The 14,377-nt window shown below is 36.5% G+C and overlaps 1 protein-coding gene across 13 annotated transcripts in view; it reads right to left on the reverse strand.

The window, feature by feature from the left end:
* The window catches only part of LOC131693470 (transient receptor potential channel pyrexia), a 116,661-nt gene that overhangs the window by 60,617 nt on the left and 41,667 nt on the right, over window positions 1–14,377 (reverse strand). For 4 of the 13 annotated variants that reach the window (XM_058981316.1, XM_058981315.1, XM_058981317.1 and 1 more), the window contains exons 1-2: window positions 9,171–9,692; window positions 7,596–8,003 (exon numbers count right to left, since the gene is read on the reverse strand). The exons of 2 other annotated variants lie outside the window; for them this stretch is intronic. In XM_058981316.1, the coding sequence (XP_058837299.1) occupies window positions 7,596–7,705 (110 nt within the window). In that variant the 5' untranslated portion in view covers window positions 7,706–8,003; window positions 9,171–9,692. Of the gene's footprint in view, window positions 1–7,595; window positions 8,004–9,170; window positions 9,693–14,377 lie in introns of those variants that run through there. 7 more of the 13 variants (XM_058981309.1, XM_058981312.1, XM_058981308.1 and 4 more) reach the window with 7 other exon arrangements.

The raw sequence follows: 14,377 nt of genomic DNA on the forward strand, positions 1-14,377 counted from the left end.
CAAATGAATGCTTTGGTTGGTGAATGAATTTATATTTCCTATGCACTCAAGCGTTCGATTCTGCATGAAATTTCAGTCAGTTGGAAAGTGAATGAATGAGGGAGGCGTTGAATCTGAATGTCGGTTTCAGTAAATGTAAGCAGAAATAGGTAGCTGATTTTTGATTTTCGTAGCACTGTTCTCAGTATGATTACATCCGCTTGGAGTTGGTTTAGTCCGGGTCCACGATTGGGTTTTATTGACATGTCAATGAATTCTCGAAACAGCAGGCCCTCGGGCCAAGGACGGAGTAAGTGCTATCTGTTTCAGTACTGGATCAAGGCCAATCTTAGTATTAAATTGCACAGTTTTATTCTAACACCATTCGCAAAGATACCTTAAAAATATTCGTGTTTTGTCGATTTTATCATGTAATATTGCATTTTTTTATAGAACAAGTCCTTAAAATACGTAAAAATTCCCTGTTTTCCTTAATTTTTCATTTTTCATTTTCATTTTATTGATTTTTTCAACAGACTGGGTGTCTTATTGAAATTACCTACAACTAATTAATATTAATTCAGATACAAACACACACACGCTTCTTTCATATTAAGCAATATTACAATACATTAAAACATAACAAGTAGCAATACGTTAATCAACACAAAACATAACATTTTCTACATTTCTCATGTTTCTTATGCAAGCCTATGTATTTCCATGTTGAAGTGGGATCCAAGAAAGTGCGGGATTATTATTTCGAAACTCTCGAAACCGTATACCACGAGGCCATGTTTTTGGACATAACGCTTTTCCTTTTAAAGTTGAATCCAATTCAACTTTGAATGAAACGAAGTCGAGAGCCGAAGTATCCTGCCACGCTGGTACAAGCCTTTTCACTAGTATTGGCATTTTAGCATCCAGACATGTGTTCACAAAATTTGACACCTGTTCTTCGCTAACGTCGCTACCGATATTTGTCAAGAATAGCTTGAATCTATCATCGGTACTCGAGAAACTTGATAGTGGAACTTCTTTCATGGTCGAGGACAGAGAATCAACTATATCTTGCGTAGAAACGTTGACAGCATGCTCATATTGTTGAGTAGGTTTCGTCACTTCTAAAAAGTTGCTTACAGACGCATTCAACCGATCGACACTGGTCCTTAAATTTTTTAATCTCCTTATCGCGTTCCTTTTCACGACTGGCGTGCACGGCAACGAACGAGCTAATTGAGTTGCGAAATCTGGTGTTTTCCAACATATCAACACATCTATCACACATCCAAAAAATGTTGGAGTTGGTGCAAGCGTGAAGCTCATCATCAGTTAGGCCAGTGCATTGCTTATGAAATACACGCCAGCCGTTGCCAAAAACCATTACAAATAACTGAATTTGCCTTTTCAACGGTACGATTACATTTTCCGCATGCCATATCCATCTTTCAAGTGCGATCGTAGGTCAAAGCTGCACGATGAGATAATAGACGCTTTCAGCAGTTTGATATCAGGGCAAGCCGTGGAAACAAAAGAATACGTTGCCGGTGCTGTTGATCCGAGGCGATATTTGCACACAAAAATCCTCGGGATTTATACGAGTTGCTAATACCGGGAATCGACAGTCACGATGTACAGTTCTATATCACAACCAATTCTTCACGGAACCGAAATCACGAATAGTAACGCGTTTTTAACAGAGCAGCGAAACAACACGGCAGCACAAAAACAACACACGATATTTGTAAAACTCCGGTAGTTTCGAATCTATATATATATATATATATATATATATATATATATATATATATATATATATATATATATATATATATATATATATATATATATATATATATATATATATATATATATATATATATATATATATATATATATATATATATATATATATATATATATATATATATATATATATATATATATATATATATATATATATATATATATATATATATATATATATATATATATATATATATATATATATATATATATATATATATATATATATATATATATATATATAAATAAATAAATAGGGTTGCCACCCCGCCGGGTTTGACCCGGAGACTCCGGTTTTCGGGAGCGATCTCCGGGTCTCCGGGTTTTACATCAATTTCTCCGGGTTTGGTGGGAAGAAGCTTTATATTTTCTTTTCTTATGGATCGTTTTGTAAATATCCATGAACCATAATTTAACGTTCGTTATATGAATCAATACATAGCATTTCTAATGTTCATTTTTACATCTTTTATGGACTAAGAAAAAATATTTAGCTAACATTTTCATCAAATTTATGGAACTTTCCTTAACATTTTATTGCTCCATTTTGTAATACCGTGTAACATTTTTGTCGATATTATGGAACATATCGACCTGTTTTAATGTACATTGTTAATATTCTATGGATAGGGTTGCCACCTCTGGAGAGGCTTTGACCCGGAGATTTTCACTGATCTGGGGAGTGGTGGATTTTGAGTGGAACGAGACAGAAATTGGAATCAAAGCGATTGCTAGGCATTTTAGACCACTTTAATCGATTTATATAACCACGTTAAAGTAAAACTGTAAATTTTTCACGCTTGAGAACGGTTTTATCGGTTTATTGCGGTGTAGTATTGCACTTCCCAGACTAAGTGCCAATAATACAAAAGCACCAGCTACTCTCACTGTGGAGGTCGAACGAACATTGCTCTCCTCCACAACTAACAGGAGAAGGAGAGTAAAGGAGGCAGAGCTGCGACATCACACTATGTGGTGTCGGTTATTCGTCACCAACAAATTTTAATTTCGCAACAAAGGGGCAAAACTCATCTCCCTAGCCCAGTTAAGGATCGCTGCTTGAGTAGCAACAACACCGCAAAAACTCGTTTGATGTTGACCTAGTCAGTTGGATTAGAACAAATCTGCCAGACCTTAGTGCAGCTGGTGATAAGCACCACTAAGAGTGAAATGATTTGGTAAAATTGCAGTAAAACAACTTTTTTACACCATTTTGAGCGACTTAGTGGAATGCAACATTTCAATTGTAGCACATAGCGAAATATTACTTTCCTTAACCCTCCGGAAGTCGCGCATATGGCTTACCGAACGAGCAGCCGCTGGTTCCCCAAGACGATTTCGCTAGATTTTCAGAGCAGCGTGCACTCAGTGCACTAGTGCGACTTCCGGTAGGTTAATTTGTAGTAAATTTTATTTGTTTTTCATTTTCATTGCTTTGTGAAAGAAATTAGCAATATTTGGTGAACTTTTCGCCACCTTGAAATCAAGAGTTACTCGGGAAAAATAAACCAGAGTAATAGTTAATTTAGACCTTTTAAATATTTTGTAAAGAATCAATTAATTCCAAAAAAAAAAATAACCTATGCTTCTTCCCACCAAACCCGGAGAAATTGATGTAAAACCCGGAGACCCGGAGATCGCTCCCGAAAACCGGAGTCTCCGGGTCAAACCCGGCGGGGTGGCAACCCTGTTTATGGTGCAAAATGTATCATTTTATGCAACATTTCCAATATTTTTATGGAGCATTAGTTGATTTTAATTTTTTTTTTCCGAGAGTTGTCCTACTGGAGCTGTAGAGCTAGGTTCTCGGAAGGGCTCCCCGTCAGAATCACATACTACAATTTGCAGACGAGACAGGCAATGTCGCCCAATAAAACAATGCAATAGGCCAATTGTAGCGGGCCGTGATTCTGAATGTGATATTCTTTGTACGGTTCAGGCATGTGCGGGCGTAGGGACTCGGAATCGCGTGTATCATCGCGAAGGGCTCGAATATTTGTACGTTAATGTGCTCGATCGCGTGTGCGTTTGTATGTCGCGTGTGCTAACGTGTAACTTCGCGTGCATAAATTCTATTTCATAACCGTGTGCCTTTCGCATATTCGCGCGGACCGTGAATCTGATACTTAATTTTTTGTGTACGGTTCAGATTTCAGAAGGAAGTGGGTTCTTCCATATCATTAGAGATCCCAATCATGTCGTCGTAGAACGCGTGGTCTAGTGGATATGAGCTTTATTTATTTTTTTTTTTTTTTTGATTGGTCCAACTGAATGTATGGACCTAAATTGCTAGAATAAAGGATAAAGATTTCCGGACGTGACCGATTCATGATCGCGCATTTGCGGGTTGGCGTTTGAGATCGCGTTTGTAACTTCGTAAGTACTAAAACGTTCACACAATTGCCGCAGTGTTATCAAGTTTACGCGATCGCGGGCATAGGTGTGCGTAGATGATCGCGAAGGGCTTAAGCGTTCGTATGTTGACGTGTTTGTCCCGTGTGCTCGCGTGTATGTGACTTCGCGTGTATAAATTCGATTTTGAAACCCTGCGGCGATTTATATATTCGCGGACCGTCATTCTGATCTTTAGTTTTCGGTGTACGGATCACATTCTGACAGGGAGAGAGTTACCCCATATCACTAGAGTTTCCGGTCATGTCGCCATGGAACGTTTTGTCTAGTGGATATGGTAGTTATTTTTCAATTTTATTATTTTTTTAATAATTAACAAGGACCTAGATTGTTTGTACCGAGGATAGATACTTCCGGACGATCCCGATTCATGATGGCGCGAGCGCGGGAGTTTGTACGTTGACACTTGAGATCGTGTTGGTAAGTTTATGAGTGCTGAGATTTTCACCTTATCACCGGGGTGTAATCATGTTTGCGAGTTCGTAGGTTGCTTGGAAAATCGCGAGGGGCTCTAACGTTTGTGCGCTGACGTGATTTTGTAACGTGTGTTCTTGAATGGTTGCGCGAACCGTGAGTCTGATATTAAATTTTCAGTGCGCGGTTTGAATTCTGGCAGAGAGTGGGATCGTTTAGATCGATAGGGTTCCCGGTCATGTCGCCATGAGACGAGTTGTCTAATAGGTATGGGCGTATTTTCTTAATTGGTCCAGCTGAAGGCATGGACCTAGGCTTCTAGGATCAAGGATAGACTTTCGGACGTGACCGATTCGTAATCGCGTGCACGATGGCATTTTTGTAGGTTCCCGCTGAGACCGCGTTTGAGAATGTGTGAGTGTTAAGACGTTCACTATCACCATCTTTGTTGACGGGCGGGTGTAGAATGGCAGTATAGGACTTGAAAAGAAGAAATAAAAGACAATATATGAGAGAGGTAATAGATTAGATAGGTACAAGATACAGCTGAAGTTATGATCATCACATGAGACATACATTAGTACTTCAAACACTACTAATACTTGAATAGCCAATCACCACACATAGCACATCCTTTCTCAATTATCTATTTGTTACTGGTTGATTGTTGGTTATGAGCTGGTGAATAGAGGAAAGGTATAGAACAGACAAAAGGCTCATATCAGCCCTCCCGGCCTCCTCGACACAACACTATCGAGGCGTATTGTAATCAACATCTTGAAGCGGGCTTCTTATATAAATCAAATCCTCAGTAGTCATAATCTTTGGTGGATTATTAACATGAGAACTAATTAACCTCTAGTAGTAGAACTTGGTGCAAATAAAAACTAAAAAGAGCGAAGGTCCTTATATTTAGATAACTCTATTGAATATATTGTGGCTTGATGATGTTTACAATACCGTCAATCCCATCAACCTGCGAGAGGGTGAGCATTGGTTGATTTTAATTGCTCTTTTATTGCTATTTTAGTGCTCTTTTGCGATTATTTTATGGTTCAATTTTACATAATCTATGGATCAAATCACCTTTTTTATGGATCATTTACACTGTTTTATGGATTTTCAGTTTTGTTTTATGGAACATGAACAACTTTTTTATGGATCGTTTTACAATTCTTTATGGATTATTTTAAATAATTTATATGCAAAAGTATATTTTCCCGTTCTTAGGCCATTAGTCCAATAAATTTAGTTTACTTTAGAGCCTTATTATTATTTTAGTTATTATTAGTGTTTGTATCGATCATGAGGCAGCAGGCAGTACACAGTTTTAGAATTCCACGCGCACCTAACCTTAGACAGAACGTCACTACGGGCGCCATTATAGTTTTTTAATCTTGAAATAATTTATAAATGAAGACGAAAATATAAGCTTTTTGAATCCTAAAACTGTTTCGATCTATATTTTTTCTGTGGCTCACAAAAAATTCCGAATATTACTTACTTTTGGGTAATATGATTAAGAACCTCCCCTTAATTTCCAATCCAAATTTTTATGATTTCAGAAATTCAAAAGAAATAATAAAGTGTAATTGAACCTTACAGAGATAATTATCTTTTATTTGAGAGGAATATTTTCATTTTTACCAGATAAGTTACAAATAAATTACGATACTTTACCAACTTTTGATATGAACGAAAAAATTTAAGAACATAAAGATGAACTTGCACTTTGTGCCCTTTTTTATTGTTATTAATAAAAGTACCTATTGAAATAGGTACAATTCTTGCCAAAATCGTCCTGGAGAAAACTTTCATAGTTTTAAAGTACTCGCATATTCCAGAACGATAAATTAAAAAAAATCATCTCAAGCGACTTAGTTGGAGATTCCGGTGACAATTTACGGTACAAGTTAGAGAAAAAACTTAAGTGTATTCTACTTCATTGCGGTCATGTTTCTGACATTACCCACCCATCTGTCTAATAAAAATCTTATGGTTAAAAAGCTTAACGACGTGTTCAGGATATCAACGAAACTATATATGGAATGGTTTTACCATATGAATTATAGTACGTGTATAGTTTATTTTTATTAGGGCTTTTCTTAAAGAGAGGTTCCAGTTTTTTTGAGAACAGTGTTGGCAACGCTGCTCAACCTTTTCGCTCAAGTGCAAACAAGTGCGGAGATGCTTTTTACATGAAATATTACGAGAGCCGACGAAAAAAATATTACAATACAGATGCATAAGTGCTTTCAGAAATTCGTAGTCATCTCTTAAGGAATTGCTACACTTTCCTTGCGATTGTTTCGTTTTATTTGCCATTCATGCGCATCAACTTTCAAATATCGACTCTATCGATCCGTTTTATCACCACATACCACCTTTTTGTAGGATATACATACCTAATTAAAAGTAGAACAAAAGATAGCAGAAATATTCTAGAACTTCACACAAAATGATTAGTCCACTTCCAACTGTGATAAAACCCAGCTTTTACTCACTTAACATTTACCGTGAACATAACTTGCGTAAAAAAAATTTTAATAATGGAAAATGAAAATTGAGGGAGCGTCATGATAAAAGATTCTTGAAATTTCTGATGGTAAAATTTTGGATCTTTCAGCAAAGCTTCGTTCCTATTTATTTAGTGTTAACTTTATTAGTGCTTAAGCTTTAGCGTAGAAATCTTTTTTATCTTTTTTTATGAGGAAAAGTTTTTTATGTGGATTACGGCGAGTTTTTTATAATCGCGGATTTTACGCGTTTACGTTTCTTGTATTACTTCGATTTTGAAAACCGCGTAAGAACTGCGTTAATTAAAAGAAACCGCGTAAAAGGACCTGAGTGTACTAGATTAAATCAAATAAGTGTATGTACTGCCTAACCCGCTTCAATACAAATTCACCACAACCAGATAATTTCAGTCTCTCTACTGATCTCACATTTGATTGGGCTTAGCTAATCAAAATTTTATTTCTCACCTCGATGTCATTGGCGTCGACGTGACATCGTTATCAACGTAACTCGTAGCACGAACTATCCGTCGTAGCTTTGGCTTGCATGATCCCTCCTTGAAGACAAAATTCTTCATAATTAACAAAAACCACCTCAGCGTCAAACTACACACGAGATCTTTACTTTCAAAGACATCTTGGTTTCGGCTTATCCCCAACACTTCTCTATACTTTTTTCCTTTTATTGAACATCGCAGATAAAAAATTCTCACAATTAGGTTAAAAGACAGGTTTAGTTTGGTCGTTTCTGCTTTAACTCTTCTTCAATGATTTGCACGAATAAACAGTTTGTCGGTGGACAGCAGAACATTTTTTTAATTTGTTTCGCATCTCAGCCTGAGGTATTTTCAGTAGGACAACAGCACAATTGGAGTTCTGTATAATACAAAGTTATATCAAATTTTCAAACAATTACTATTGTAATATCCCGAATTTGCCTAAACACGCTACATTAAACCTAGGGAACTGGGTATATTTGAAACTGTCATTAAAATCTTGCCAATCAATAAACATATCACGGAAACATGTTTTTGTTGTAAATAATGAAGAGGAATAACATTCAAAATTAAAACTATATTTTTCAAACGATTGGGACAAACCAAACTTAAATTGTTTGTCTGTATTTAGTCTATAGAAGTTCAATGATATCATCACGCACAGGTGAATGCAAATATATTTTTTGGAATCACAAACTGGAAATGTTCGACTTTCACTTGGTCATCTATACTAAAATTTAAAAAAATAAAAAGCGATCGCCTGATGACACAAATCAGGATGGTCACTTTCTCACTGTCTAACTCAAACTAATTTTACAAAAGAACAGAAAAAATATCCATTTAATAGTGACTAATGGAATAATCAAAAGAAGACTATAAAAGAGAAAACAACATCATGCAGATATCATAAGGCTCGTGTGAGCCATATAGGAACGACGATATGAAAAACTTCTGCTTTATAGCCAAGAACAGCGAAAACAAACAAAAAATTAAGAAAAGGTTTTTCACCCTACCATTCAAGTTAATTTGTTGAGCTGAGATAGCAGATGCTGTTCTATCAAATAGATTCAAATGGATAGATTAACAGTTGCTAAAAGATCGAAACAGGCTCAACGTACTATTCATATGAGCAAAGTAAAGTCTTGGTATGTACTACATTTCGTTGCGGAACTTGACCTTCTGTATCGGCAGACTTCAGGATAATTGCAGGACTAGTGCTACGATTCTACCGACGACCACAAAACCTTTTGGGTGGGTTCGAATATACGACGTGTGGATTATGAAACTAGCGCCTTACATTCTGAATCGTCGGACAAGGGTAAACAATTAACACAGACCATAAATATGATTCGTTGAACAGTCAGTTAAAATAAAAAATCACGCTGAATGTTGTTACAAGTTGATTTAATATTTTGATGGCTATTTCAAAGCAATACTATTATGAAAATTAGTAATTGTATTGGACCATTGGGATAATCTTCACAATATTGTCACCACTGCAAAGAAAACAAAACACAGCTTTCGGCTATTTAAGATGATTCATTACACTAATAGACAGATATATTATGGTGCAGTATATCCGCACGCCACAAACAATTCCACATTCCTATCTGTTTAAACACCTATGTTGCTGACGATAACAATGTATCAATCTAATATACATATACTATCACAATACAGCAACAAACTTGAACTTCATCATATAATTTAAAAACACTAATCAGCCGCGTTCTTGATGCATTTCCACAAATCAGTAACTCAGCAAATAAATCGAACAAAGGATGCAGTTCCCTGAATTGCGCAATAAAGAAATCACGTTTTAATACACGTCTTCAGAAGCAACCGCACTACCCAAATCTATTCCAAATAATCAGATCCGTTACAATGCAAATAAAATACGTTATATTGAACACATCACACATGTACAACAGTTCGCTATGCCCACCAGACAAAAGATTTTAGTTTATTATGGTGCAGATGATGAGAATGTGCTCAAGTAGCGGCTAATTTGACGTGCTACACGCGATTCAACATATTAACGGCTTGAGAAACGCAGATAAACTAAATGTCTCTGCGCGGACTGCCTCAATTTTTGAAACCCGAATAATAGTGCGGTAGTCTACATGCCACTTGTTCGTTCCCGACAGCTGTACAAAAACACACAAACATAAATGTTGTACCGTGAATCGGTGCGCTTTAGATATGTATTTAGTTGTGGATGAAGCGATCCAGAAAGTATGTATTTGCAAAATAATACATAGAATTGTGAGATTGCAATTCAATGGTTTAGAACTGTCAACATAACCGTAGCACACGTAGGCTTCTATCAAATATCTAAACTTTTTTTTATCGAATCAGTTTGCTTATTTGGGTTTAAGTTCATAAGGGGCTACACAAGTAACGTAGCCAGGGGGGGGGGGGGTTAGTTGGGGGTTAAAACCCCCGAAACCTCCCAAACCAAAATTTGTTGGATCGAGAATAAAATTGATGCTGACTAATTAATTAAATATTGCGACATAATAATTTTTTAAGTATAATGTCTGATCACTACATTGAGAACTGGTTTAGCATCATCGGAACTTTTGGAAAATTGTGGGTATTAGATCTTGTAACTGATCTCTTTGTCGAGGTCCCTAGTTGTAAAATTACCATGAGCTCTTTTTTGAAGAGATGCTCCGCAATATGGATTAAGGACAATACTTCGAATGGGATGCGCAGTTTGATGTGTATAAATATAAGCTTGCTCGCCGAAAAATTGCATACAATTCCTTATTTTTTTAAAATGTATTTTTTGAGAGCTGAGACAAAAACTCATTAACAACGACAATAATATTTTGGAAGGTGAAAGGAAAATAATGACAAATGACGTTTTCCGTTTGTCTGAAGCAGGTCAGGATAGGTTTTATGGGTATTTTATTTTTTGTATTATCAATTATATAAATAGCCTCTAAGCAGGATTGGATACAATAAAAATTTCATAATATTTCAAGTTAATGGCTATTACTGGTGTATATTTGAATGTTGAATTGAATGGTGTAATAATTTTTTGCATACGAAGACTTGTTCTGGAGTTGTGATATTTGAAGAAATGTAAATTTAATGCTCGAAAACAATTTTTGCAGTCACGATCACATTATCTTTGAAGTAGTATTACAACGTAAAGCAGCACCTCAATAAAATAATTTTGGCGATCAATTCGCCGAGACTTGATTAAAACAAATTTACTTTTCAGCAAATTTAGTTCGAGATTTAATGTCTTCGGCTAAGTTTTCGATAATTCTATTTCAAACAATTTTATTGAAAGAAGCGAGAATAGAGTAGTTGTCCAGTCGATTGCTTTCTATGCAGCTCATCTGGGTTCGATTCCCAACCCCGTACGTCAGGTTAGAAATTTTTCTAACGCGAAAAAAGAGCCGAAAACCCCTAAGGTTAAAACTTTGTTGAAGAAATTCCATTACTAATTTTGTCGAAGACATGAATACTCCGTGTATTCAGAATATCGAAATATATTAGACTATATCGTCATTGTTGTGCTGTTTTATGACAAAGCACCATTTTGGGGTAAACTGAGTTAGATATTGCACATTAGTAGTCTGAAAAATCTCTATAAAAAGGCGTTTTCAGAATTGTGACATTCTGCTTGGTTACTGAATATCGCGATAAACGTGTTGCAAACTTGTGAGTTTTTTGCTTCCAATGACTGTGTCTTGGGATTCGCTGAAGTTATTTTGATGTTTTAGTTGTATTTCTGTGTAAAAATATCTGTGAAACACAATAGCATAAACATTTTCAAAATAAAAATAAATGAATTGTGAGAAAAATACAGTTTTAGTTTTTAACTGAAAATATAGCATATTTGGCAACTCTGTAATCAATAATTAGTATTTTTCTAGACTCTCCTACTAATTTCTTTCAAAATGCATCTCACCGATTATTTATAGACCAAATTATACCAAAAATATTATGATTATGATACGTCATACATATTTTGTCATTAATACACACTTATGATGCGTGTGAGTGCATTACATATTGTTAACCGTTCTTTGTAATAATAGACCTTTCTCGTCCGACCTAACCCCCTTTTTTCTTATTTTTATTCAAAAGACTACACATTTTTAAGAATATTGCCGTTGAAATGAGACTATTTGGAGCTATCGTGATTTTTTAATGATTTTTTTAAATTTGTAAAATGAAAGAATGTTAAGTATTTTTTTCACCTTTGCAAGAATGGTGGGACTCAAAATGTGTGTTTGGGCAACACTGTTTTGAATATTTTTGCTTGAGTTCCTGGCAACGCGGCAAATAAAGTGGTGAGTCGCGGTACAAAGTTCATTGGTTATGTAAACAAACTAAAGTGAACCTCTCGGTGGACAACATTGCATGATAATGTTTAACCTCACTTTTTTGAAAGTTCAGAGAGATTGTTTACATGGTCTTGGAATTTTTGTTGATTCGATCATAGTATGAGAAACTTGGTTTGGTTCGCTGCCAAATGTTAACACTTTCCAAACAAGGTCGCTCAGCTGTAATTTTTCATTTGATGTCGGCATCATACATTGTTCCGTTAAATTTAACATTTTTACTTTTCTTGTACATGATTCATTGTAGAAGTAAGGAATTTCTAGCCAAATTTCTAGCCCACTGCCAAATGCAAACAAATCGAATTTTCATGTTCTCTATTAAAATCCTGGGACAAAACCTGTGGATATATGTTTTCTTTTCCTTTTTTTCTGTTCTCTTGTCTTGCATAGCCACTCTTTCTTCCTCACATATTTTAAATGGACTGGCTACATTTGACAGTTCCCCCTGACTGCATTTGACGGTTCCCTTTGGCTGCATTTGACAGCTCCTCCTGGCTGCAATTGACATTAGGTTTTTTCGTATCCACACGTCACGTCCCAGTTAAAAACTATCTATCTGGCCATGTGCATAAACATAACGCAACAATGGATTATGAAGAATTTTGATAATGATTTTATAACAAATTATAAAAGGGCCCAGTTGATATAAATGTCCTAATTATAAAATGATTATAAAGGATTATTGTAACTGATTCCAAAAGGATTATAAAGGCAGTGAAATACGTACTTAATGAATTAAGGGGAGTGTCTGATATAAACAATATGCGCAATCAAACTAAATTATAATGAATTCGACCAAAACTTCTTTTGCCTTTTTCTCAAAGTTTACGTTTGGCAGTTAGACCCTTTTCAAATGTTTCAAATGTTTGGGCCGAATTTAGATTATTTTATCTTTGTTGCGATCAATTTCATTTGGTTTGTTTTGTTCACAATGTTAGTCGCAGAGCATTTTGGTGATCTATGGCAATTGATGACCTTTACACCCCATATTAGGTCCGCTCCTGTTGCAGCTGTTTCGCCCCGTCCGGCACCGAGTCAACCGATGGTCCAGCCTGCGCCGCACTCGTCTGTCGCTATGCCAATGGCAGGGACTTGGATTAAAGGCTAAAAGGTCAGCTACGGCTGGTGGTGTTGCTGCAATCGGTTTGCCTTCGGCCACGTTGGACATTCGGCTAACGGGAATATTCAGCGATTCCGATTCGAAGGAAGCAGCGCCAGTAGCAGACTGCTTCGGTTCAGCAATACGCTCCGATATCATACGAAGCTAACACTCCGGCAGGACGAAGGTTTCAATGAGGGGCTCAGGCATAAGTAGCAGAGTCCTTGCACTTACTGCTTGTCGAGTGAACAATTCCGACGAAACCACTGCCACTCTCGCCATGTTTGATCACCGCCATAAGTGCGACGTCAGCGGTATAGTGCCAGGAATAGTCGAGAAGAGTGCCAGGACTGACTGCCGAGCGCTACAAAATTAAATAGCAGAGCGTTTTTAAAGTGACCGTAGTATAACGTAGAGGCTTTAGGCAGATGATTTATTCAGCAGAATAAGATAGCAAAATTACCCAAAATATAAGAGCTGGCTGCCGAAGTGAATCTACACACATCATCACCAGAGGCAAGCAATATTGGAACGCAGCGAAATTCCTCACAATGAATTGACCTCGTTAGATGAAATTCCAGGAAATACAATTTGCATAGCATAATTTAATCGACCCAAAATGGTAGTCCTCAACCGAGAGAGAGAGACTGATAGGGTAGCAGCAGCTAGGAATTTTTTTTTCGAAAGCTAGCAGTGGTTTCGCGTATCCTGCGCTAAGTAGAGAGCGTTAAGACAGATCTCCGAAGCATGTCAAGTGCTATCAGATGAGAAAAAACGTCGCAACTATGACCAGTACGACAAGGATGGTCTGCTGACCAACGGTTCCGTCCGGTACCACCATAACACACGGCACCGACGACACATATATTCACAACATACTAATTACTTATCCTTCCGAAAAAGTAAATAAATTGACTATGAAATTTATCATTCGCTGCCTAGTTATTTCGTGCCAATTTGAACAAGACAGCAGATAGCTTTATTGCGGTGCCAAAATGATGGCAACTCGGGATATAATATAAATTTACATATAATTTCTCCTCCCTGATATTCTACCAGAATGTATAATGCTCTGCATTATTATCACTCCAATCAAATCCTTCTTACTCCTTATCGTCAGTGCCGAGCGCTATTTTGCATTTGCCGGCTAAATCAACGACAATGCGATAATCGACGAAACTTTTGCTGTAATGAAACTTGAACACGAATAATAAATAATTGTTCCATTCGAAAGCGATAACCTTGTTGTCCTCATGTTTGCAGCTATCATACGCTGGTAGGCATTCTGAC

The sequence above is a fragment of the Topomyia yanbarensis genome, chromosome 3 (genome assembly GCF_030247195.1).
Source record: "Topomyia yanbarensis strain Yona2022 chromosome 3, ASM3024719v1, whole genome shotgun sequence".
In the NCBI taxonomy this organism is placed as follows: domain Eukaryota; kingdom Metazoa; phylum Arthropoda; class Insecta; order Diptera; family Culicidae; genus Topomyia; species Topomyia yanbarensis.